The sequence below is a fragment of the Crocuta crocuta genome, unplaced genomic scaffold, assembly GCF_008692635.1.
Source record: "Crocuta crocuta isolate KB4526 unplaced genomic scaffold, BGI_CrCroc_1.0 scaffold77, whole genome shotgun sequence".
NCBI lineage: Eukaryota > Metazoa > Chordata > Mammalia > Carnivora > Hyaenidae > Crocuta > Crocuta crocuta.
This window is the reverse complement of record NW_027532172.1, coordinates 5,745,116-5,769,151: the sequence shown is the minus strand read 5'-3', so window position 1 is coordinate 5,769,151 and position 24,036 is coordinate 5,745,116. Positions and strand designations below refer to the sequence as shown.

At 51.5% G+C, this 24,036-nt stretch overlaps 1 protein-coding gene across 4 annotated transcripts in view; it reads left to right on the top strand.

The window, feature by feature from the left end:
* The first annotated feature begins 389 nt into the window (after positions 1 to 389).
* Positions 390 to 24,036, top strand: part of PFKFB4 (6-phosphofructo-2-kinase/fructose-2,6-biphosphatase 4) — a 28,858-nt gene continuing 5,211 nt past the window's right edge. For 2 of the 4 annotated variants that reach the window (XM_077777131.1, XM_077777130.1), the window contains exons 1-12: positions 390 to 534; positions 5,913 to 6,029; positions 6,178 to 6,274; positions 9,744 to 9,810; positions 12,333 to 12,407; positions 12,780 to 12,836; positions 13,503 to 13,624; positions 15,754 to 15,961; positions 16,572 to 16,718; positions 22,040 to 22,144; positions 23,612 to 23,741; positions 23,848 to 23,910. In XM_077777131.1, coding sequence (XP_077633257.1) covers positions 438 to 534; positions 5,913 to 6,029; positions 6,178 to 6,274; positions 9,744 to 9,810; positions 12,333 to 12,407; positions 12,780 to 12,836; positions 13,503 to 13,624; positions 15,754 to 15,961; positions 16,572 to 16,718; positions 22,040 to 22,144; positions 23,612 to 23,741; positions 23,848 to 23,910 — 1,285 coding nt within the window. In that variant the 5' untranslated portion in view covers positions 390 to 437. Of the gene's footprint in view, positions 535 to 2,222; positions 2,585 to 5,912; positions 6,030 to 6,177; positions 6,275 to 9,743; positions 9,811 to 12,332; positions 12,408 to 12,779; positions 12,837 to 13,502; positions 13,625 to 15,753; positions 15,962 to 16,571; positions 16,719 to 22,039; positions 22,145 to 23,611; positions 23,742 to 23,847; positions 23,911 to 24,036 lie in introns of those variants that run through there. The other 2 variants (XM_077777132.1, XM_077777133.1) reach the window with 2 other exon arrangements.

The following is a 24,036-nucleotide window of genomic DNA, read 5'->3' as shown; positions in this document are numbered from 1 at the left end:
CTGAGGTCAAGGGTAGCAGTGAGCAGAACCCGGGTGCCTGGGGGGCAAGTCTATACAGGCGAGGCTGTGGGTGAGGCCAATGCGTATCTGAGCGTACGGTTGGGTGTACCGGGCTAGTGCCTTCCCAGCAGGGTCTGCACTCTCCCGGACTACAAGCTGTGGAGTGTTGGGCATGCGCGCGTCCTCGTTCAAGGCGTAGCTGGCGAGCCTGCTAGGTCCAAAACGGGTTGGCAGTAGAGTTGGGCATGCGTGGTCGGAGGCCAGGCCCTCTACGGTTGGGGTAGGGCCTTCTCGTTCTGGGGCGGGGCCTGCGGGAGTTGGATTGGCGTCTGAACAGCTCGAGGAGGGGCGGGGCCGAGGGGCGGGGCCTGGAGTGGCCCGAGGTGGCCTGGCTGCCAGGTCGCAATCCGCGCAGTCCGACTCATCCTGTCCTGGGTATGGCGTCCCCACGAGAATTGACCCAGAACCCCTTGAAGAAGATCTGGATGCCCTACAGCAATGGGCGACCCGCTCTGCACGCCTGCCAGCGCGGTGGTGAGGCGGGGCCCTTGGGGAAGGGGAGGGCGGCGCACCGGGATGCGTGGATAGGGCGGCCTGGGCAGTGGTCTTCCATGGAGAGGGGGCCAGGGACAGGTGGGAAACCAGGGACAGAGGAGACTCCTGTGACTGGTGGTAGGGGAGCAGGAACAGACCGGGAGCCGGGCACAGGTGTGGCAGAGCAGGGGGAGGAGACAGGTATGTAGCCGCGTCCACACTCGCTAGGGGCTAGGTCTGGCGGCCATCACCTCGGGGAGGGCGCCCGCCCCTTCTCACCCTACTCTGTACTCACTAGGTCAGGCCCGGGGAGGATTCGGAGCTTCCTCCTGCCCTCTCTGCAGGCCAGAGAGTGTAGACTGGTTCTGAGCTGTGTTGGGCTTATGGAAATCATTTGGCCTGAGTCCAGACGTTTCAAAGGCCCAGGGGTGGGCCAGTCCTCCAGTGGGAGATAGGGTGCTCCTTGGCCTTAACTGCCCACCTTTGCGCCTAAAACTGAGCTTTGGGAGGAATTTCAGGGAAGTGCAGTTGTGTTGAGGATGGAGAAGGTGAGAACACTGTCCCATATGGACCTGTCTTTATGCTCATGGCTATATATGCATCCAGATGAGGTCGTGGGTGAATGGTAAAGTTGGAAGGGAAAACATCCAGGAGACGTGCTGAAATCCGTGGAATTGTTAATGAATTGTTAGCAGGCTTGCCTTTCCTGGGATCCTGGTGTTTAAACCACTTTGCTTGACTTTCTGCTTGTCTTTAAATGAGTCTGCAACCTCTTACTGCCAAGAAAAACAAAGGTTTGTTTTTTTTTTTTTTTTTAGGATTAACCAAAACATTATAATGAATTTGCAAGTTGGCAAGGACCTCAGAGAACATCTAGTCCAACTTGTGGTACAGATATAGAAATGGAGATTAGGAGACTGGAGGTTAGGAGATTGTGTGATATGCTAGGATCTCCCTGTACACCTTGACCTCTGCTTGGGCATGACAAGGGAGGGGCAAGTGCTCCGTGCTTGTTTTGCTTTGGGGCCAGCCTGGGAGCCTTGGCTTTGACCAAGATGTGAGTCCTGTGGGTGGGCTGTGCGTATCTCTTACTGTACCGGGTCCTGGTCGGGGGCGGTCAAGGTTTTGACCAGACATTCTGGTGGGTCATGGCTCTGACCATGATGTAGGTCCTGGTAGGATATTGAGGTGGCTGTCAGTCTCAGCCCCGGAGCCATGGCTTTCCAGTCAGTACTCAGTCCAGAAAGTCTATGGCTACACCCTAGCTGTCCCTCCTTTTAGACTTTTATGGAGGGACTGAGGCTAAGGCCCTTGTGTCTGTAGCCAGTCTGCATTAGGCTGCGTTGTCCCAATTGGGGGGGGGGGGAGGCGGCTAGTACTACATAAAGGGGAAGGAGTCACAACCTGGACTCTGGAGGCAGGAATACTCAAGCCACATGGTAGCTCAGCTGTGTGACGTTGGGCACAGAGCTGACCCTCTTGGCCACGGGCTCCTCTTCTGTGGGATGGAGGCAGCCATCTCTCTACACCCAGAAGCTGCCAGGAGCCCCCTCAGGAGGAGGCGCTTGATAGGAGGCAGCAGGTGGTGCTGCCATTTCATCACCACCTTGCTTCTCTGTATGTCCGAGTCAGGAATTGAAGCATCAGCCCTGAGCCAGCCCCCATTCCAGGTGGCCAAGATGCTGAGACCCATTGGGAAGGGGCCTGTGTTTCTCTATGCTCCAAGGATGTGATGAAAATATGGCTCTGGCCTGAGCAGAGGAATTTGTGCCTTGGCACTGTCTCAGGGTGTTGCAGTGGGTGGGATTCTGGATTGGTCCAGAACAGGAGGGCTTCCTGGAGGAGGAAGCACCCAAGAAGCCAAAGATGAGACCTGCAGATTGTGTGGTGGTTTGCGCCCCAAGCAAGGGTCCCCAAGTTCACAGCAGGGAGAAAGCCAGCAATGAACATGGAACCTGTCTGGGCAGCACCTCCAGTCCCTAGAGATTGTTCATGCAGCGTTTTACCCTTGACATGGTGGACTTAACTTGACGGGAGACCACAAGGACAGGTGAGGACCTGAGGGAGGGGGATGGGTAGAAGTTGACTTGATCACAGAGCTTTGTAGAGAAGAGGATATGGGGCCCACAGCTGGTCTGTGCTGTGTAGTGGGTTGGCTTTGGTGTCTAGTCCCTGGCTCCCGAGGGCACCACAGGCTGCTTGGCTGTGCTACCTCTACCCCCACTCTCCATTAGCAATTCTTCCTTCAATAAAATTCAGAGTTACACATGAAGGCCTGGAAGTTGTTACCTTCGTCATTGACCCTTCAGCTCAGACCTAGAGGAGTTCTGCGAGCAGGTGGGGCAGGGGATGAAGAAAGGAATCATAACATGGCAAAAAGGACAGTGCTTTTGATAGCTGTTATTTTATTTTATTTGTTTAATGTTTTATTTATTTTTGAGAGAGAGATAGAGACAGCATGAGCAGGGGAGGGTCAGAGAGAGAGGGAGTCACAGAATCCAAAGACAGGCTCCAGGCTCTGAGCTAGCTGTCAGCACAGAGCCCGACGCGGGGCTTGAACCCACGAACTGTGAGATCATGACCTGAGCTGAAGTCAGACGCTTAACCAACTGAGCCACCCAGACGCCCCTATTTTTTATTTTTTGAGAGAGAGAGAGCATATGCAGGTGCAGGTGGGGGAGGGGCAGAAGGAGAGAGAGAATCTTAAGGAGGCTCCATGCCCCAGCACAGAGCCTGACTGGGATAGGGCAGAGGGGCTCGATCCCATGGACTGTGAGATCATGATCTGAGCCTGAATCAAGAGTTGGATGCTTAACCAACTCAGCCTTCCAAGTGCCCTTGTGGTAGCTTTTATCAGCAAAAAGGTAGCAAGACTTCTTTTTTAAATCTTTATTTTTGAGAGAGAGAGAGCACAAGCAGCGGAGGAACAGAGAGAGAGGGAGACACAGAATCTGAAGCAGGCTCCAAGCCCTAAGCTGTCAGCACAGAGCCTGATGCAGGGCTGAGCTGAAGTCAGCTGCTTAACCAACTGAGCCACCCAGGTGCCCCAGGTAGCAAGACTTCTTGGCTAAGGACACGACTGGTGTGTGCACAGGACAATAGGAAAGATGATTTTCTATCCCCTCTGAATAGGACAGTGACACCAGATTACGTTATTTTAAAGAGTTCTCTCGCCCCTACCCCCCAAAGAAAGGTACTCCTTTGCCCAGCCTGCCTCAAGGAAGTAGGAGCAGGTGTAATTCAGGAATCAGTTCTGGAACCCACTCCAGGACTTGTGGCTGCCCCTGAGGTGACACCACCCGAAAGTTGTCACCGTGTGTTCCCTCTTATGGGCCCCAGTCTGCAGAGTCTCTGCTGCTAGCACTTGCTTATGTTTCGCTGCTGTAAGCAGAGCTGTTGTGAATACACTTGTACTTTGATCTTTCTTTGGGTCATTTCCTTGGGAGCTTATCTTGAGGAACAGAGATGGCAGGTGATTTATTGCTCTTGCTCTGCACCCAGCCCTGGTTTACTGGCCTGCATGCCCAGCATGGCTGTACATGGGGCCAGGGGATGCTGTTACCACACTGGGGGAGGAGGCCAGGAGTGTCTTCACATCTCCTGTGAAGAGGGATCCTGGAGGTTGTGGGAGAGCCCTTCAAGGAGCAACGGGAAGGAGTGGAGCAGGCTGGGTGCAGGTTTCCCCCATAGTGAGTAGCTGACTCACTGCTCTCTGGTTGCTGGAGAGCCCTGGCCGGCGATTGTGCAAACAGCACAGGCCATCGTGTCACTGGCCCTTGGGCTGCAGGGCCTTGCTTAACTTGCTTTTCTGTCTCTTTAGCCAATGCTGAGGTTTTTCTGCAAGCTCACTCTTGCTGACTGTCAGCCTGTGTTCCGTGGGATCCTCTTCTTCTCTCCCTCAGCTGAGGCTCACAGTTTGGGTCACATTTGCCCATCGGTGATGTGCAGGAGCGATGGAGCCCCGACTGGCAAGCTGGGCCCTTTACTTCTCTGCAGGGCCTGCCTGGAGACAGACAGGTGCCTATGCACACAAAGCCCAAAGGGTAGTCGGTGCTGAGGTGCCCCTGCGTCCTTAGCCAGGTGCTCCGCCGGGGCTGGGCCGAGGGCACAGGTTCCCAGACCTGCTCCGGCTTTCATATGTAGTAGTACTAGACCTCAGTGAGGGACTGTCATCCCATTTTACAGGTGAGGACACCAAGTGTCTGAGTTGCCAGTGGTTGTCAGAGTCAGGATAGGAACCCAGACCTGCCTGACTCCTGACCCGTAGACAGGGCCGCGCCTGGGGGCTCCGTTCTCCAGCTCCAGTGAGGGAGACAACTTGAGGGGTAGGGCCCAGTGGTCTTTCCAAGGACTACCAGATGAAGGCACATGCAGAGCCATGTGGGCAAAAGAGGGACAGTGACAGGTCCTCACGTGGGCCCTCTGTCTGTCTGCTGTGCTTTCACATGGCCCAGCTGCTGAGGACAATGAAAGGAAAGCTTCCTCAGGTTTTCAAGGCGAGGCCACACTGAAAGCTGAGACGAGTCACGTGAGGCTGGCAGTTCTTCTGTCTTGGTGTCTGTCCTAGTGGGCCAGGGTTTGGGAGCGCTGTGTCCAGACCCGTCCCCGCCTCCAGTCTCGGCAACTTCTCTAGCTGGCACGCTGACCTGGTGGCACGTGGGATAGTGGGGGATGGGCTATCAGAGGGTCTGTCCTTGTGGACATTGGTCTCAGCCCCTCATGGTGCTCACCCTGGGGCGTTTTGAGAAGCTGCCCCCCCCCCCAGCCTGTGCCCATAATTTTTGAGCCCCAGCTCTGTGTCAGACCCCACAATCCTGAATGGCTCAGACACTGCATGGCCGCTCTTGTTCCAAGTGATCAAGTGCAGTGGGCAGACTCAAGTGCAGCAGGTGAGGTGACCAGGGCTGAGGGAGAGAGTGTGCCAGGGCAGTGTGGAGTTGCCTCAGAGGAAGGGTTCACTGAAGAAGCAGCTTTTGAGCTGGGCTTTGTAGGATGAGTCAGGCAGGGAGGGTAAGCCATGGTATTGCGCTAGTAGGAATGCTGGATGACTACTAGGCTGGAGTGCGAATTCCTGGGTGACAGGTGGCACGTTGAATACCCTCTGGGCTTTGGCTCTGTCCTGCACATTCATTCAGGGGTGTGGCACATCCAGCTTTATAGCCACAGTGCACATCTGGATCAGGGGCTGGTGAGATTCTGCCGCATCCGCTGGAGCCAGACAGGCCTGGGCAGTGGGGCCATGCCAGTGGTGGCTTGAGACCATGGTCTGGGGCCAGGAGGCCTGGAGGGCACATCTGAAGTCCTGTGCCAGGAGCAGAGGGAGGGACCCACTCGGAGGGGTCCCAGCTCTTGTCTGATGCCGGCTCCTTGCCTTTCAGTTTGCATGACCAACTGCCCAACGCTCATTGTCATGGTAGGCCTGCCCGCCAGGGGCAAGACCTACATCTCCAAGAAGCTGACTCGCTACCTGAACTGGATCGGCGTGCCCACCCGCGGTGAGACTTGGCCTCGGCTTCCACAGGGGCCTTGGGGCTTTGTGGGGGAAGGGAGAAGAGGAAAAGAGAAGGCTGGTCTGTGGTGGGTCAAAGTCAAGAGCTGGGGAGGGCTGCTGCTATGTGAAAGATGAACCTTTCTTTCCCTCAGAATTCAACGTTGGCCAGTATCGCCGGGACATGGTCAAGACATACAAGTCTTTTGAGTTTTTCCTTCCAGACAACGAAGAGGGCCTGAAAATCAGGAAGTGAGTGTATGTATGTATGTATGTATGTATGTGTGTATGTGTGTGTGATGTGTGTGTGTGATTGTGTGTGCTTACAGAGAAGGCAGAGAAGGCCCTGGAGCCCAGGTGCCCATCATGACTAAGCTGCCCCTGAGCCCTGGCCTCGTCCTGCCCTGCTGGGCTGTGATAGGGCCGGTCTCCTGACGCCTCAGGATGTGCGGGGGCTGGGGATGTGTTGGGTTTGGGGACAGTGGGAGAGGTGTGTGGCCTCTTGGTGGTTGGCTCTGCCCTGGGGTTCATGAACTCTTAATAAGGACATCCTATGGGAGCAGAAGGGGGGCTCCAGGGAGATGGAAGGGGCTTAGCCAGGGCAGGTCAGGGGCTTGTGGCATAGAGACCTCTCCACTTGCTTACCCCAGGCCCTCCATGGGGATGGCCTCTAGTAGGGAGGGAGGTGCAGAGACACAGGCCTTAGGGATGGGGCAGAGCGGAAGCGGGACTGCCTCTAGGCACCTTTCACAAAGCCAGAAAGATCAGCCCAGAACCGTGGCCTTCCTTCCCTTGCCCCGGAATAAGCTGTATACTTGGAAGATGTTGGCATGTGCTTGGCATGTTCTTCGCATGTCTAGAATAGGCCGTGGCTTTGCTTTCATGTGGCTCAAACTTCACACTCTTGCTCTTATTCACGAGATGGGAATTTGCATATGACATCCTACTTCCTCCCCTCCCCGCCCCATTCAGACTTGAACCAGGAACACCAGCTGGTGGTCTAAGGAGCTATGTTGCATTCTTTTTGACAGATGTCAGCTGAGGGTTTAAGAAGCTTCCTTGGCCTTGCTCTGGGCCCAGCCATTGTGGTAGGGCATTTAGCAGAGGTTGGCCCAGCTTTAGTGACCTCCCCAAATCAAGTACAGCTCCAGGTCAGAAGCTACTGGGTTGTTGCCCAGGCCTGGATTCTAGGCTGCCTGCTCTGTCTCTGGCCACCAGGGGGCAGGATCTCTTCGCTGTGGGGCTGGGCCAGGCTGCCGCACCAAGAAGGTGGGGGAATCTGACATTCAGGCCTGTGGCTGACTTGTGGGTAAAACTTGAGACTGGACCCTTTGGTGACCCTGACAAAAGGGAGGGGACTGGTGTTTGAACTCCTGCTGTGTGTTGGGTGCATGCTTTGCCCACTATCACTCCCCCTTCCCATTTTACAGATGAGGAAACTGAGGTTCAGGAGTCTCATATAAGATAACAAGTTACTTCACGGAGCCCAGACTTGAATCTAAGCCTATATACTACTAAAAACCGTTGTGTCCATCTTTCTAGTACTACCCAATTAGCAGGTCAGAGATCGTATCAAATGCAGATTCTACAGCATCCTCAAGCCGTGGGCACTGACTAGCTTGTCTGATCTTCCTTCAGTGGGTAGTGGCACCTTACTCTCCCAGATGTGGGGACCAGGTCTGAAAGTAATGGTATTTGTAGGATCACACAGAGTTTGAATTTGAAGCCAGGCGTGTCTGAATCCAAAATGTTTGTAGGAAGAATAAGGGAACTGGCATTCCTAGAGCTCACCGGTAATTCTGCTCAGGCTGCCCATCGAAGGTAGGAGTTTGGGATTAACCGAGATAGGGAAACCTGGCCTTGGAGTGGTCAGGGAGCTAGTCCAGGGTCACCCAACTGAAACAGAGACCCCAGCGGTAGAAGCTGCGGGCAGGTTCACATGTGCCTCTCTGCAGGCACATGCTCTGCCTATTCCTAGAAGCCCTCCCTCCCGGATCTAAAGCCTGGGTCTGTGCTACCGGACCATTTCCCAATAAGCAGCCCCGAACATCCCATAGCTAACTGGCAAAATAGAAGAATCAGACTTTTTTTTTTTTTTTTTCCCCTGAGAGAGACAGACAGCAAGAGCAGGGGAGGGCCAGAGAGGGAGACGCAAAATCCGAAACAGGTTCCAGGCTCTGAGCTAGCTGTCAGCACAGAGCCCGACGTGGGGCTCGAACCCTCGAACTGTGAGATCATGACCTGAGTTGAAGTCAGACGCTTAATCGACTGAGCCACCAGGTGCCCCAAGACTCAGACTTTTTAAAGTGGGAAGCCTGAGAAGAGAAGGCTTTATTTCCCAGAGGCCTAGGTACTTGTGCATTGTTGAGGTCCCTGGAGTCTACAGCATTGATGTCTGTCCCTAACACTGGGCACAGTGGTCTCCTACTACACATGAGCCCATATGGCATCCATGGGCGCATGCACGTGTGTCTAACAATTCAGTTCAGTTCTAATACTATCTATCCGGAGTTAGCATCAACCTACACAGGTTAAGGGCTCAGTCCCACAAGACTGCCCCCACTTCACACTCACACCCCCGTCCGCTCAGGCTCCCAGGCTGTTCCTCCCACATCTCCCCTGGAGTCCTGAGGTTTACCTGGTGCTCCCTCAGCCAGAGCAGCCCACAGATCTAAGCCCAGAGCATGGCACTCTAAATGCAGGTGGCCAGAAATGCTCCAGCAATGCCAACTTCCCAGACTCTCAGAATTCAGGTTTTTTGGCATGCAAAAGCTCTTTGAAGTTTTAATTGAAAGACCCATGGGGCATAGAAAGGTCACAAGGAGGCACAGGAGTATAGCTCCTTCCAGTGACTTGGACTCAGCTCTGCCACCAATGTCCCTGTGATCCCAACAGGCTCCCTCCTTCTCTGGTTGGCCTGTGCCTCCGTGCATGGGCATGGTGGCCCGGCCCGGCCTGGGGGAGGCCCCGGCAGCTCAGCCCTTTATGCACAAAATCTGAAGATCAAACAAATGGAAGATCTAATTTTATTCTTACATCAGAAAAGGTCAAAATGATTTATCTAGCTGCAGACCTTATAGGAGAAATGGATAAAATCAGGAAGATCCTTATATATAGCGGTGTATTTTGCCACAGAAAGGCTGACATCTTCTCAAGGCAGTGTAACCAATGGGGAAAGTTTCACCTTCCAGAAGGCCAGTGGACATGGTGCAAGAGACAAAGACACAGCACCCTCCTCCAGAAAGGATAGTTCACGTGTTTTCTCTTCCAGGAAAGAAAATTGAATATTAAATGTAACGTTGCCCTGGGGGGCAGCAATAGTGTCTTTTGTCTCCCCACCACCAGCCCCTAACAGTCACACACAAGGAATGTCTGATTTTGAAAGTGCTTGTTTTGATAATCAGGGAAAATGCATGACCTTTGGAAATCATGAATATGGCAAAATGGCAGCCTGGATTTGTACACAATGAGATGAGAAGAGAAAGCACAGAAAAGTGATATTTAAAAAAAATTCCCAGTGGCCGGAAACACATAGCCTTCCACTTACAGGAGTAGAGTTTGCAAAAGCGCTGAAAGTTACCTGAAGGAAAGAAACCTTGAAAAGAGAAGGGGCCCCAGGGACTGTGCCCTCTCTGGTCTGGGGTAGAATGTATCCCTGACCTATTGCCCTCCTGCAGCCAGGGTCGGGTGCTGGGCTGACCTTGTGTTTTCTCTTCTGAAGGCAGTGTGCCCTGGCGGCCCTCCGTGATGTCCGGCGGTTCCTGAGTGAGGAGGGGGGACATGTGGCGGTGAGTGTAAGACCCTGCTGACTTCTGGGAGTGACATGTGGCAACCTATATACCTCTAGCCCTTTGCTCATCAGGAACGGGGAAGGGAAGCTGGGTCGTGAGTGGTCCCAGCTGCCCCTGGGCACCAGCCCTTGGGCTGAAGTCTACAGCCACCATATAAGAGGAAGCTAGAGGCTGGATATGTGCTGGGAATTTCCCTCTGGGCTTGTGGTTGCATTTGATCCTGTAAGACTTCCTTCTGAATACTCACATTGTTGGTCACCACATGTGGATCGAGTTACCAAGTCTTTAGCAAATGTGATTTCTCCTGGAGTTCGGAGAACCCTGGCCTATATTTAGTGGCTGTTCCCGGAGCCAGCTGAATCCTGGGTAATGGAACTCCCCCTGTGCGTTGGCCCCTTCTGTCAGGTGGATGGGTGGGACACAGTTGAGCAAGGGTGTCTGTTGAAAAGGATCCTACCTGAAAGCTATAGTCAGACACAGGAGTTGCTTTTTCCTTCCTCTTTCCTCTTGGAGGCAGCCTCACGCAGCTCTTTGTCCCCCAGCTCCATTTCGATCAGTTGGCTTCTCAGTCTGTGGCACCCTGGGAGTTCCCCTCTCCTGACTCCCGAGTTGAATGCCCTGCTCTCGGACCCCATGTCTTCTTTCTCCTTGTTTACCAACTTGTTTTGTTGGAGCACATCCTCCAGCAGCTTCCTGAGAAAGGTACTTAGGAAGGACATTGCATGAGACCTTGTATGTCTGGTGATGTCTTTTTTTATCCTTACAGTTGATGGTTGGGTGTAGGAGGGAAGTATTTTTCCTTTAGAATTTCCACAACGGTGCTCTGTTGTGTTACGGCTTCTAGAGTGGCTGTGGAAAAGTCTGATGGCATTCTGATGTGCTGATCTTCCTAACAGTTTCATCTCTTAGAGGGAACTGGAGGTGCTCATGCCCTTTTCTCTGGGGAGAACTTTAGGGCCTTGCCGTGGGTCTTCACCACCACGCTGGGTGCTGGGGTGACCCTTTCCAATGGGAAACTCTTCTCTAACAGGTCAGGGAAAGTGTCATCTACTGATTACTTTGATAAACCATCCCCACCGCTTTCTGCCAGTGATTTGCCCATCTGCTCCCATTTTCTGTGCTGTTTTTTCTAGAACTCCTGGTGGTTCCATGCTAGGCTTGAGCCCTAATTTTATCTTTTTTCTCCTTATTTTCTATCTCTGTCATTTTTGCTCTATTTTCAGGGAGGCTTTCTCAACAAGCACTTTATCTTATGAGCATTGGGTTGAATTTTTAAAAAGTCATATGCTCATATTTTAAATTCTAAATTTCTTATTCTCTGAGTGTTTTTAGAACTCTGTTTTGTGGTTACTATAGTATTTTGTAACTCTCTTTAGATAACAATTTTTTAAGTTTTCTGACATTCCTATCTATTCTATGCCCTGTCTTCTTTTGCTAAAAGTTCCTTTTATTCTTTTTTTTATCTAGTCTTTGTTTTTCATGTTAGAGATTTTGCTGGAGCATCCAGTGAGCCCTGGTTGAATCCCCTTTTTAAAAAAAAATCCTGCTCTGGGGGCGCCTGTGTGGCTCAGTCGGTTAAGCATCTGACTTCGACTCACGTCTTGATCTCATAGTTCAAAAGTTCAAGCCCCGTGTCGGGCTCTGTGCTGGCAGCTCGGAGGCTGGAGCCTGCTTTGGATTCTGTGTCTCCCTCTCTCTGACCCCTTCCCCTGCTCATGCTCTGTCTCTCTCTGTCTCTTAAAAATAAATAAATGTTAAAAAAAAAATTTTTTTTAAAGTCCTGCTCCAAAAGCCGCTTGGACATGCGCGTGAGTGGGTTACCCCTGAGGGTGTGTGAACAGGCCGCAGGCAGTTCATGAGGAGTTCCAGGTGGGTCAGCCTGGCTCGTTGCAGTGGGGAGAGGGCCTAAGACTCAATCTGGGCTTTGCTGCACCACCAGGCAGTCCTCCCTCTTCCTCTGCACACGTGTCCCTTTTCTCAGAGACACCTGTGTCCTGATTCCGGCTATCCTGGTTCTGCGCAAGTAGGTGCGCTCTGGTGGGCGAGGCCTTGTGTTTGATTTTCTCCATTTCTCTGAGTCATTCACCCAAATTTTGTTAACATCTCCTCTCCTGTTCTCTTTATTCTTCTTTTCCCATTTTAGTAGAGTCTGAGGATGGTGCGAAACTAAAGAGGGTTTCAGCTCTCCGTGTGTAACTGGTTTTACAGGAAGCATGAACCAAGTCAAGCATAAACTGAGTACCTGCTGCATGCAGGGCAGTGATGAGCACTTCCTTCTTGCCAAGGGTTTGCTGCCCTGCCAGGAGCAGAGCCACCCACTCCTTCCAGCTTCCTCGAGGCGTATTCCTCAAGGAAGGGGAGGACCAACCCAGCCCTTGCAGGTCTAAAGGACATGGGCCAGGCGGGTGGCCTGGGCACCAGAAGGTCCCTGTGAGAAATCCGGTCCCTGTGCTACAGCTGTTGGCTGGCCTCCTCTCTTCTCCAGGCTAGAGGCCAGGTTAACCCTAGTTTGGTCCTAGGTTTTCGATGCAACGAATACCACCCGAGAACGGAGAGCAACCATCTTTAATTTTGGAGAACAGAATGGCTACAAGGTGAGGCCTCTTTGGTTCACCTTCTTGGTTGGGCTGTGGCACATTCGGACCCTCCAAAGCCCCTTTTGTGGCCTGCTGATATGTGCTGGCCATCAGGCAGGTGGGCTCCAAAGTCGATCTGGGACCGAGGGGTTGCTATTTTCTCTTCACCTGGAATTTTCTTTTCAGGAAGGTGGGTGTCTTGATGGGAGAGTCCTGGATAGGGTGGCACCTGCTTTGGTCCGGGGCTTCTTGACCCTGCCCTCAACCCAAGAAGAAGGCCCTTGGGTCAACGTGGCCCTCAGTGGGGTAGGGAGCTCCCTGGAGCCAGACCCAGGGCCCTGAGAGTGTCTCTGGTTCCTTTTCTCCTACCTCCCCTGGTCCTTGCTGCAGACCTTTTTTGTGGAGTCCATCTGTGTGGATCCTGAGGTCATAGCCGCCAACATCGTGGTGAGTGGTGTATCTGACCTTGTGGGGGCAGTAATACAACTGAGGTAGCATGGGACAGTGAAGTCCCTTTCCAGGTCTGGGCTGGATTCTGGGCCAGCCTTAACTTGGTCTTCTTGAACATTGTGGGGGGGTGATCATAGATGCCCAAGGACCACTTGTGTGGAAGGCTGTGTCGCGGAGGGCATTCATTCCTGCTCCTTCCTCTTTCTTTTCCTTCCCCTCCCTTTCCCCCTCATAATTCCCTGGACAGTGGGAGAGGAGCTTCAGCCTCTGGAGGTAGAGAGTGGGGGTAGGAGGTGGTGTTTATATTTTAAAAGGGAAAGAGATTTGATCTCTCCCCTACCCCCTGTCTTCCAAGGAATGAATATCCGGGGTTGGGAAGATGGTTCAGGTGGCCTCACCTCCCCTGGTGCCACAAAAATGAGGGACTCTGATCTTAGGGTGCCCAGCAATACTCTGTGGCACTGGTATGGGAGCTAAGACCAGGGAACTGCTGAGCTCTTCCCAATGGGACCAGTCTCTTGGGATTGGCCTCCAGCCTTATGCCCGAAGCCTCGCCCTTGGCCTCTGGCCCTGCCTTCCCCCACCCCCTGCCCAGCATTCTCCTTGGTCTCTGGCCCTGCCTGGCCTCCAGCCCTGATGTGATGTCTGTGCCTGGTCCGGCAGCAAGTAAAACTCGGCAGCCCTGATTATGTGAACCATGATAGTGATGAGGCCACGGAGGATTTCATGAGGCGCATTGAGTGCTATGAGAATTCGTACGAGTCATTGGATGAGGACCTAGACAGGTGAGTGAGGAGACCACCGTGTCCTGCAGCTATGCTAGGTGGGTGGTGGGGTTCCCGCTCGGCTGCCTCCTTGTGACTCCCCATGGCGATGGCTGATGGGCCACCCCAACAGGCAGGGATGGCCTCGCCTTGTTTCTTTGCTTCAGACAGAATTGAGGGCCAGAGGTGACGTGCAGAACCCTGTTACCTTATCTGGAGCTCTGCAAGTTAGAATTTTCTGTTATTCCATATGATTCTTGATCTCAGGGTCATAAGTTCAAACCCTGTGTTGGGTGTAGAGCTTATTTTTTAAAAAACAGAATTTTTGCTATTCTGTTATAAAATCAAGCCTAATTTCTATGCAGCGGGTCTTCCTGCCAGGCATTTGCAAATATTACATGTGCGGTCTGCATTTTGAGAAGGCAGGAAGGAGTGCCCAGATCCTGCCTGCAGACAACTGGCAGTGGCCCATGCTGGTTAGCTCCACTGCCTCCTTTGGGAATGGCAGACCCAGCCAGAACCAGGAATAATAAGTGTTGGATGAGGAGGAGCCTTTAGGCCCACAAAGAGCATTCAGCTGAGGTTCTTATAGTAGCAAACTTTTTCTGTAAAGGGTCAGATAGCAAATATTTTAGGCTTTGGGGGCATACAGTCTGTTGAGCTATTTAACCCTGCCATTGTAGTGCAAAGGAAACAGACATTGTGTCAATAAATGGGCATGTGTTCCAATAAAACTTTATTTACAAAAGCAGGCTGTAGGCTGAATTTGACTTGTTGGCCATAGTTGGCCAACTTCTGTATACTAGCATAAGTGGGGGCAGTGGTTAAGTAAGTGGCAGCGTGGCCCTTGGTAAAGCATTGTATAATCACAGATCATACCGACAACGCATGGGAAAGTGGAAGTTATGCGGCATTAAGTGAAAGACTGGAATATAAACTTGGGTGCGGGTCACTTATAATCACATGAGAACATCTGACGTGTACGAACTAAGGGGAACAAGCGACCGTGAGAGGGATGGCTTCCAGGGGTCTTCACAGAGCACTGGCTGAGACTCCTTGGCCAGCCCAGGGCAGTTGCACTAAACACTCACTGCCTGGGCCTCCTTTGTGGTTTCTCGTGTTTCTCCAGCCACTCCAGCTCCGCGGTGTTCCTCCTGGTTCTGTGATGTGACCGCGCGCTAGATGCTTAACTGGAGCAGCTCCTATTGGATTCCTCAGTTAATGTTGCTGCTGGGGTTTTTGTGGGTTTTTTTGATTTTAAAAAATTTTTTTAACGTTTATTTTTGAGAGAGAGACAGAGCGCAAGTGGGGGAGGGGGCAGAGAGAGAGGGAGACACAGAATCCAAAGGAGGCTTCAGGCTCTGAGCTGTCAGCACAGAGCCCAATGCGGGGCTGGAACCCATGAACCGTTAGATCATGGCCTGAGCTGAAGCTGGATGCTTAACTGACGTTGCTGCTGGTGTCCGTGTAACAACCCTAAACCTACAGCCAGGCCCCTGGGCCAGAGAGTGAGAGCTCAGATGAGAGCATGCAGGGGGCTCCTGGGCCAGAGCATGATGCCTGAGAAACCGCACCTTTCTTCCTGGTGCCTCCCAACACCCGGAAAATGTAAGCAGAGAATGTTCTCCCAGCTGCAGTGGCGCCCAGCCAGAGTGAGGGAAGAGGCTGAGCTGGGTTTCAGGGGGAGGGCTCACTGGGGGAGGGAAAGGCAGGTCCAGGGGTGGCTGGCAGGGGAGTGGAGGAGGAGTATTTGCCAGCTTCTCTCAGGTCAATCCTGGAAAAAACTGTCTCTTATTCACCTTACAGACTGTACGTTGAGAGCTCAGAGGTAGGTGAGCAGGGTCCTGGGGACACAGAGCAGTGGTGAGAGTCACAATGTGAATGACTGACCCTATGCTTTGGATGTCACCTTTTGGAAACACGACAAGTGTTGAGCACCTCTCACGGGGTTTGTCTGAATGTCACATGTGTTGTGTTACTCCCTCCTCACCCCCGACACTTACACACCAGCTGATGGTACTGGGTGTTGTGATCTGAAGCCTGGTGGTCAGGAAGGCACCGCTCTGCGGCCAGTTCCTGTGGCTGGCGGGATGGGCCCCCGAGGGCCCTAGTAACACTCAGAGGTCTCTCTCTACCTTCTCTCTGGAAAGGGATCTGTCCTACATCAAAATCATGGACGTGGGACAGAGCTATGTGGTGAACCGTGTGGCTGACCACATCCAGAGCCGTATCGTGTATTACCTCATGAACATCCATGTGACCCCCCGCTCCATCTACCTCTGCCGGCATGGGGAGAGTGAGCTCAACCTCAAGGGCCGGATTGGCGGGGACCCGGGACTGTCCCCTCGGGGCAGGGAGGTCAGTGTGTGTGTGCGTGTGTGCACGTGCGTGTGTACATGTGCTCACATATTAGGGTGATGGTGGGTGCTGTGGGTTGGTACCTCTGGGCAGCTAGATCCATTCATGTGTGTGTCTAATGGGCCTGGGCTCCAGCTCTTGTAGCTAATGTGTCATCAAGGTGGATGACCTTCATTCAGTCTGGAATGTTCCTGTCATTTAGGGTAAGTCACCAAGCACCAAGTTTGGATCTGTGGCTTCCTTGTGAGCTGTCACCAGCTGAGCCCCTTTCTCTGGAGAGGCAAGCCACTATGAGAGCAACCCAAGTCCCTACAGTGCAGCTGATGGCTGCACCACAGTCTCGGGGAGATATTGAGGCCTCGGTTGGGGGGTTACATGGACTAGGACACATGGGAGGTGGGCAGTAGCAGGGGACATAATGATCCACAGCTGGAACTACACGGAGGGTCTGGAAAGAATGCATAAAAACAGCACTCGATGGTGTGGGTATTCCCAAGAGGTTAGTTCTCTGTGTTCTTGGCGGCTGGGCACGATGCCATGTGCCCTGTGGCTTCATGGTCCGGCGGAGCCATGGATCTGTGAGTCTGAATTTGCTTATGATGCATTTCAGTTTGCCAAGAGTCTGGCCCAGTTCATCCGTGACCAGAACATCAAGGACCTGAAGGTCTGGACGAGCCAGATGAAGAGGACAATCCAGACAGCCGAGGCCCTGGGTGTGCCTTATGAACAGTGGAAGGTCCTCAACGAGATCGATGCGGTAATCCCCATCTCTCCCCTCCTCTGCTGCCTGGGGGCCCTGGTGACAGTGTTGAGAGTTAGAGAGAGCTTTCTCCTTAACCTGTCTTCATTTCTTAGGGTTTTGATTCCTCCCTCCCTCTTTCCTTCCTTCTCTTTTAATTTAACTATCTAGACCAACTAGGATTTATTTTGATGTTCTAACATAAGCCTTAAATCTGATTTTTCCCCAGTTTTCACTTACCTGTAACCATCTGTCTGTCCTTGTCCTGTTGATTTATTTCACCTACTTTTATATTAAGTATGATTTACATATCTGTTCATGTATCAATAGCACAAAGCACACTATTTTAATTATGACAATTTTTACTAGGTTTCTTGGTCACTTGGATACTTTTGTGAGGTCTTCTGCTCTTTTTCTCCACCTATGGGATTGTCTACATTTTTCTTATTGCCTCTTAGGAGTTCCTCATGTATTTTGGGTACAGTGCCTACCTGGTAATTTTTGATTGGGAGCTGGACATTTTGGAGGAACAATGTTGGAAATAAGTTAGGTTCAGGTTAATGTTATCTCTCTCTAGAGGAAAAACTTTTACTTTCAACAGGCAGTGGGGTGGGTTACCTTATTCTGCTCAGAAATAGAGCAGTTTCAAAGCTGCATTTTTTTAAAGTTTATATACTTATTTTTGAAAGAGAGAGGGAGGTGTGTGTGTGTGTGTGTGTGCGTTTGTGAGCAGGAGAAGGGCAGATAGAGAGGGAGAGGTAGAGAATCCTAGGCAGGCTCTGTGCTGTCAGCATGGAACCCATCCTGGGGCTTGAACTCACAAACCGTGAGATCATGACCTGAGCTGAAACCAAGTGTCGGATGCTTAACCGAGCTACCCAGGTGCCCTCAAAGCTGTATTTTGATCTTTGTGGAGGCCACTCAATTTCCAGGTCTTCCTCCTTCTCCTAGAATATAGCCTTTAAGGTTCTGATGTAAAGACTTATGGGCCCAACCTTCTTTTTTTTTAATGTCCTTTCAGCCTGAGATTGCTTCCAGCTCCGCCAGGCTTGTGTCCCCTCAGTCCCTATACTTCCTGCTTGGCTTCTCCTCCCCCCCCCCCCCCCCCCCCCCCCCCCCTCTCTGCGCCNNAATTGCCATGCAACAATGTAGTAATTTTAGGTGTACAACATGATGATTTGATATATGTATATATTACAAATGATTACTAAAATAAGTTAACATCTGTCACCTCCCATAGTTACACATTTTTTTTCTTGTGATGAGAACTTTTAGATCTAATCTGTCAGCAACTTACAAAGAGACTATAGACTGTTGTTAACTATAGTCACCCTGATGTATGTTATATCCCCAAGACTTATTTATCTTATCACTGGAAGTTTGTACCTTGTGACCACCTTCACCCATCTCCCCCACCCTCCAGCTTCTCATCCTTTTAACTGCCTCTTTCTTTTTTTATTTAATTTTTAAAGATGTTTTATTATTTATTTTTGAGAGAGAGAGACAGAGTGTGAGCAGGGGAGAGGCAGAGAGAGAGAGGGAGATACCGAATCTGAAGCAGGCTCCAGGCTCTAAGCTGTCAGCACTGAGCCTGATGAAGAACTCAAACCCACGAACCACGAGATAATGATCTGAGGCAAAGCCAGATGCTTAACCAACCAAGCCACCCAGGCACCCCTAACTGCCACTCTCAAAGAAACAAAATGATGCCATATAGCAGGTTTGCCTCTTTGGGCTTCCCTGTTCTCCAAGACCTTGGCCTCTCGTGGCCTCTCTGCCTGTAGCTCTATGATAATATCAAAGAGATAGAAATTTTTTTCTGTCTGGGTTTTCTAGTTGCTCTCCCTGGAGAGTTGGTCTGAAACAAGCTAGTCCACTATTGCCTGAAGTGCAAGTTGGTAATGAGATCAGATTTGAATTGTAGAAAGGTCACCCCAGCGGGTGTAGCGAATGCTTTTGTTGTTGGAATGAGGTAAGGGGGACAAGCTGGAGAAGCGAGACCAGTTATAGGTGCTCGCCGCGACCTGGTAAGGTGATGACATGTGGAACTTGGCTGGCTGCAGTGCAGGAGAGAGAAGTGGATGGATTTGCAGGATGTTTATTCATTTACTTGCATATTTTTGTGAGCCTACCCTGTGGTAGGAACTAGACCAGGCGCTGGGGACGCACCTGTGGTGAAGTGATAGAAGTGATAACTGATGGAGCGCCTGGGTGGCTTAGTCGGTTGAGCGTCTGACCTCAGCTCAGGTCGTGATCTCACAATTTGTGGGTTTGAGCTCCGCATCGGGCTCTCTGCTGTCAGCACAGAGCTCACTTCGATCCTCTGTGCCCCCCTCTCTCTGGTCCTCCCCCGCCCACTCTCTTTCTCTCAAAAATAAACATTGTTAACACCACCACCACCAAAGTGATAACTGAGGGGTGAGGTGAGAAGAAGGCAGGCATCCAGGACAATACCAGGTTCCTGGCCACTGGGAAGAGTTCTGAGTCACATGAGAGCAGGAATTGTATTTACTTTGTTCACCCCGTGGGAGGTGCTCAGTAAACATGCACTGAGTGAAAGGAGGAAGCTTGAGGAGAATTGGTGAGCTCTTTAAAAGAGTAAGCACGTTTTGTAACCCATCTGGGAGCTCCCTTAACCATTTTGTGGGGGCTTCCATCGGTGGAGGCTGCCAGGAGCCCGGGGGGGCCCATAGCCACCGTTCTCTTTGTCCCCCTGATGCAGCTTAGGTGCCAGCGTCTGCCCTCCAGGGACACAGATGTGGCTCCAGCACCGGATTTTGCAGAGAAGCCCTGGGCCACCCCAGTTTTTTTCCGTTGTAGCTCATCTGATTATTTTCCTAGATGCTGGAGCATTCTTTTCTTTCTCCTTCACGTTTGGAGACTGTTCTAATCTCTGTGATCTATTCATTATCTTTCTATGTTTATCTTTGTTCTTTTCCTGGGTTCTGGTAAACAGCCTTGGGCTAGTCTTTTCTTTCAACATTGGGATCTTTTTCTTAGTTCAAGCCACAATTCATGGCCTTATTTTTCCTTTTTAACAAATACCAGCTTTATAGAGGTGCCTGGGTGGCTCAGTCAGTTATGCGTTCGACTTCTGATTTTGGTTCCGGTCACAGTCTCATGGTTAGTGATTTCAGTCCCCGCATTGGGCTCCACGCTGACAGCATGAAGCCTGCTTGGGGTTCTCTTACTCCTTCTCTCTGCCCCTCCCCTGCTCATGCTCTCTCTCTCTCTCTCTCCCAAATAAATAAAAAAGAATAAATAAATTAATTAATTAATTAAAAATACCAGCTTTATAGAGAAATAATGCACATACCATCCTATTCACCTACCTAAAGTATACATACAGTTCAGCGATTTTTAGTATATTCACAGAGTTGTGCAACCATCACCAATTGCAATCAATTTCAGAACATTTCATTACTCCAAAAAGCAACCCTGACTCCATCCCCCCATTTCCTTCCAAGCCCTCCCTTCAGACCTAGGCTACCACTAATCTATTTTGTGTCTCTGTGGACTGGCCTAGTGGGGATATCTTATGTAAATGGAATCGTACAATGTGTGGTCTCTCCCTCATAAATAAACATTAAAAATTTTTAAATAAATAAAATGTTTTATTTATTTTTTGTGAGAGAGAGAGAGAGAGAGAGAGAGAGCCAGAATACAGGAGGGGCAGAGAGAGAGGGAGAGAGAAAGAATCCCAAGCAGGCTCCATCCTGCCAGTGTGGGGCTTGAACTCATGAACCGTGAGGTCCTGACCTGAGCTGAAATCAGGAGTGGACATTTCACTGAGCCGCCTATGAGTTCCAGCTCTGATCTTTATTACTTCCTTCCTTCTGCTTGCTTTGGGTTTACTTTGCTCTTCTTTTTCCAGTATCTTTAGATGGAAGATCAGATTATTGATTTGAGATCTTTCTTCTTTTTTAAAAAAAAGTTTGTTGGGGCACCTGGGTGGCTTAGTTAGTTAAGCGTCCGACTTTCGCTTAGGTCATGGTCTCACGGTTCGTGGGTTCGAGCCCCGCATCGGACTCTGTGCTGACTGCCAGCTCAGAGCCTGGAGCCTGTTACAGACTCCCTCTGACCCTGCCCTGCTCACTCTGTCTCTCTCTCTCCTAGAAATAAATAAAACATTAAAAAATAATAATAAAATAAATAAATAAATAAATGTTTGTTAATTTTGAGAGAGAGAGAGAAGAGAGCAGGGGAGGGGCAGAGAGAGAGAGGGTGAGAGAAAATCCTGAGCAGGCTCAGTGCTGTCAGCTTGGAGCGCAACATGGGGCTTGATTCCACAAACAGTGAGATCATGACCTGAGCTGAAGTTGGACACTGAACTGACTGAGCCACTCAGGCACCCCTCAGCAGCTTTTTATTACAGCATTTTATTACTTCTTCCTCTCTCAATACCCTTAAATCACACTTTGGTGTTCTCGACCAGTGTTCTTTTTTGTTGGATTTTGCATTTGTAGGGGCGCCTGGGTGGCTCAGTTAGTTAAGCGTCTGACTTCAGCTCAGGTTATGATCTCATGATTAGCCCCATGTCAGGCTCTGTGCTGATAGCTTGGAGTCTGGAGCCTGCTTCTGTTTCCTTCACTCTCTGCCCCTCCCCCACTCACACTCTGTTTCTGTCTCTCTTAGAAATAAAAATAAACCTTAAAAAATAGCATTTGTATAAGATAATCTATGCTACGTGTGAGTGTGTGTGTATCCTGAAGGAACACAAGTGAAATCTTGCTTTATACAACAATCCATACCCAGAGTATTTCTATAGCATAGAAAACAAAAGACACAAGAAAAGACACATAGTTAACCTTCTGTGTTTATTATTTTTTTAATGTTTCTTTTTTATTTTAAATTTTTTTAATGTTTATTTTTGAGAGAGACAGAAACAGAACATGAGTGGGGGAGGGGCAGAGAGAGAGAGAGAGAGAGACACAGAATCTGAAGCAGGCTCCAGGCTCTGGGCCGTCAGCACAGAGCCCGATGTGGGGCTCAAGCTCACTAGCCATGAGATCATGACCTGAGTAGAAGTCGGACGTCCAGCCGACTGAGCCACCCAGGCGCCCCTCTATGTTTACTTTTATGGCATTAACTGGATGGACAATGGATGCATAGAAAAGACTGTTCTGGTAGCTCTTTACAAAGGAGAAGCTGCCCCCTTGCTCCGTGTTCCCGCGGGCCTGCTCTTTGCAGGTGATTCTGAGTTCCAGGCTGGGAGGGCCCCTATGACCCAGGAAATGCCCTGTAAACCTGGTCCCCTCTTCCTGCCCTCCCCACCCCCGGACACAGGGCTGATCCCCGGGCCTGGCATGGGAGGTGTGACAACCGCGGTGTCTCCCTAGGGCGTCTGTGAGGAAATGACCTATGAGGAAATTCAGGATCATTATCCACTGGAGTTTGCCCTGCGGGACCAGGACAAGTACCGGTACCGGTACCCCAAGGGGGAGGTAGGTGGGATTTGGGGGCTTAGCCACCTGCCATCTGCCCCAGGACCACTGAGGGGTGCTCTGTGGAGGCTGCTTGGGCAATAGATGGGGTCTGACCTCAGAGCTTGGCCAGGCTGGGGGTGTGTGTCATTGCCATCACCTCCCAGCCATGGGGCCCAGGCCACACAATCCCTGCCCTCCTTAGATGGTGGATGGGCCGTGCTGCATGGGACTCCCACCCCTGAGACTCTGGACCCCTACTCCCCAGTGTTCTCCACCTTCGCCTTTCCCCTTCCCCGGGGTATCACAGGGATTGTGTCCTCCCTGTGGCTCCAGACACAGACCCCTGACTGCAGACATAGGGAGACCTTCCCCACGGGAAGCCATGTGCTCTGGTCTCCTTCCCTCAGGCTGGCTCCTGCTACAGCCGAGGCCCCAGGTCAGAAATAGATACTCCCAGATACTCCAGTATCTCCCGCTTCCAGGAGGTGACCCAGGGCAGCGGCCAAATAAAGATACCACTACAGGCACACGAGTGGATGCACACATACACGTACACATGTGGAAGAACCCCCCCCCCCCCCTGCCAGATCCCAGATTCTTGGCCCCTCTGCTATACTGTCTTCAAGAAAAGCACAGCTCTGGGTAGCATTATTTTCCCTCCGTCGTACTATAAGGCAGAGCTCAGATTTAAAACTAACCCCAGATAACAGTAAAAAGAAGGAAAGCAGCTGACTGTTCAGACTTGAGAAAACAGGGAAACAACAGTTACCAAAAGGGCTGATCTAGGATTCCTCCAGAACTACAGGGCATTGCTCTCAGTCAGAGCGTGGGGGCACATTCAGCTCCCAGCTTGAGACATTTGTTTTTCTCGTTATGTGCCAGGAGGGCTCGGTCTCCTGGTGATCTCTAAACCTTAGGGCCAAGGGATTGGTCCAAGGTTTTCCTCATTAGCTACCTCCCGGCACCCAGGGGAGGCACAGGGCAGCTGACTGCCAGGGTCATTGTTCCTGGGCCCTCAGGCATGCAGACAGGTCGTGCTCCAGGAAGTTTTAGGAGCCTTTACTGCCCACCCCCCATGGCGCTTTCTGCGCACTCTGTGTGCTGTGGGCTGTCCTCAGTTGCCAGCGTGTCCATTCTGGCAGCAGAGGGTACAGCCCAGGGCCCTGTGGGTGAGCACAGAGGTGGCCCCTTAGGATGGCAGTCTGAGGCCCAGCCTTGCCCTCTAGTCCTCTGGGGACCTGGCACTGGGGTGGAGGAAGCACTCCCTTCCCCAGGCAGCCCATCTTTCTTCCCTCCCAGCTTCCCTCTCAAGCTGCACATCTCGCTGTTCTAGAGAGGCCCCAGGGGCCAGGCTGGAGGATACCTAGCCTCAGCTTCCTGGAATGGGGAGCCTCCTGGGAGCGAGGAGGTAGCGTGCTATCCAGAATGTCTCTGTCACTACCCCTGGGGCAGGGCCTGAGGAACCCTTCCCACTTGCCCTTGCAGTCTTATGAGGACCTGGTCCAGCGGCTCGAGCCTGTCATCATGGAGCTGGAGAGGCAAGAGAATGTGCTGGTCATCTGCCACCAGGCTGTGATGCGCTGCCTTCTGGCCTACTTCCTGGACAAGGCAGCAGGTGCGGGCCTGGCCCCCGGGGATGTGGATGTGTGTATGTGAGAGAGACAGTGGGGCTGTCACGTGGGTGTCCCCGGTGTGCCAGCCCTCCCTGTCTGTGTCCACAGAACAGCTGCCCTACCTCAAGTGTCCGCTGCACACCGTCCTGAAGCTGACCCCTGTGGCTTATGGTAAGGAAGCTTCTTGAATTATGACCTCATTGCCAAATGCTGGCTTTCCACGGGGTTCCATGATTTTGCTGTAGATCCCTTGAAAATAACGTTAGGGACTCATTCCTCCTCCACCCACCCCAATTT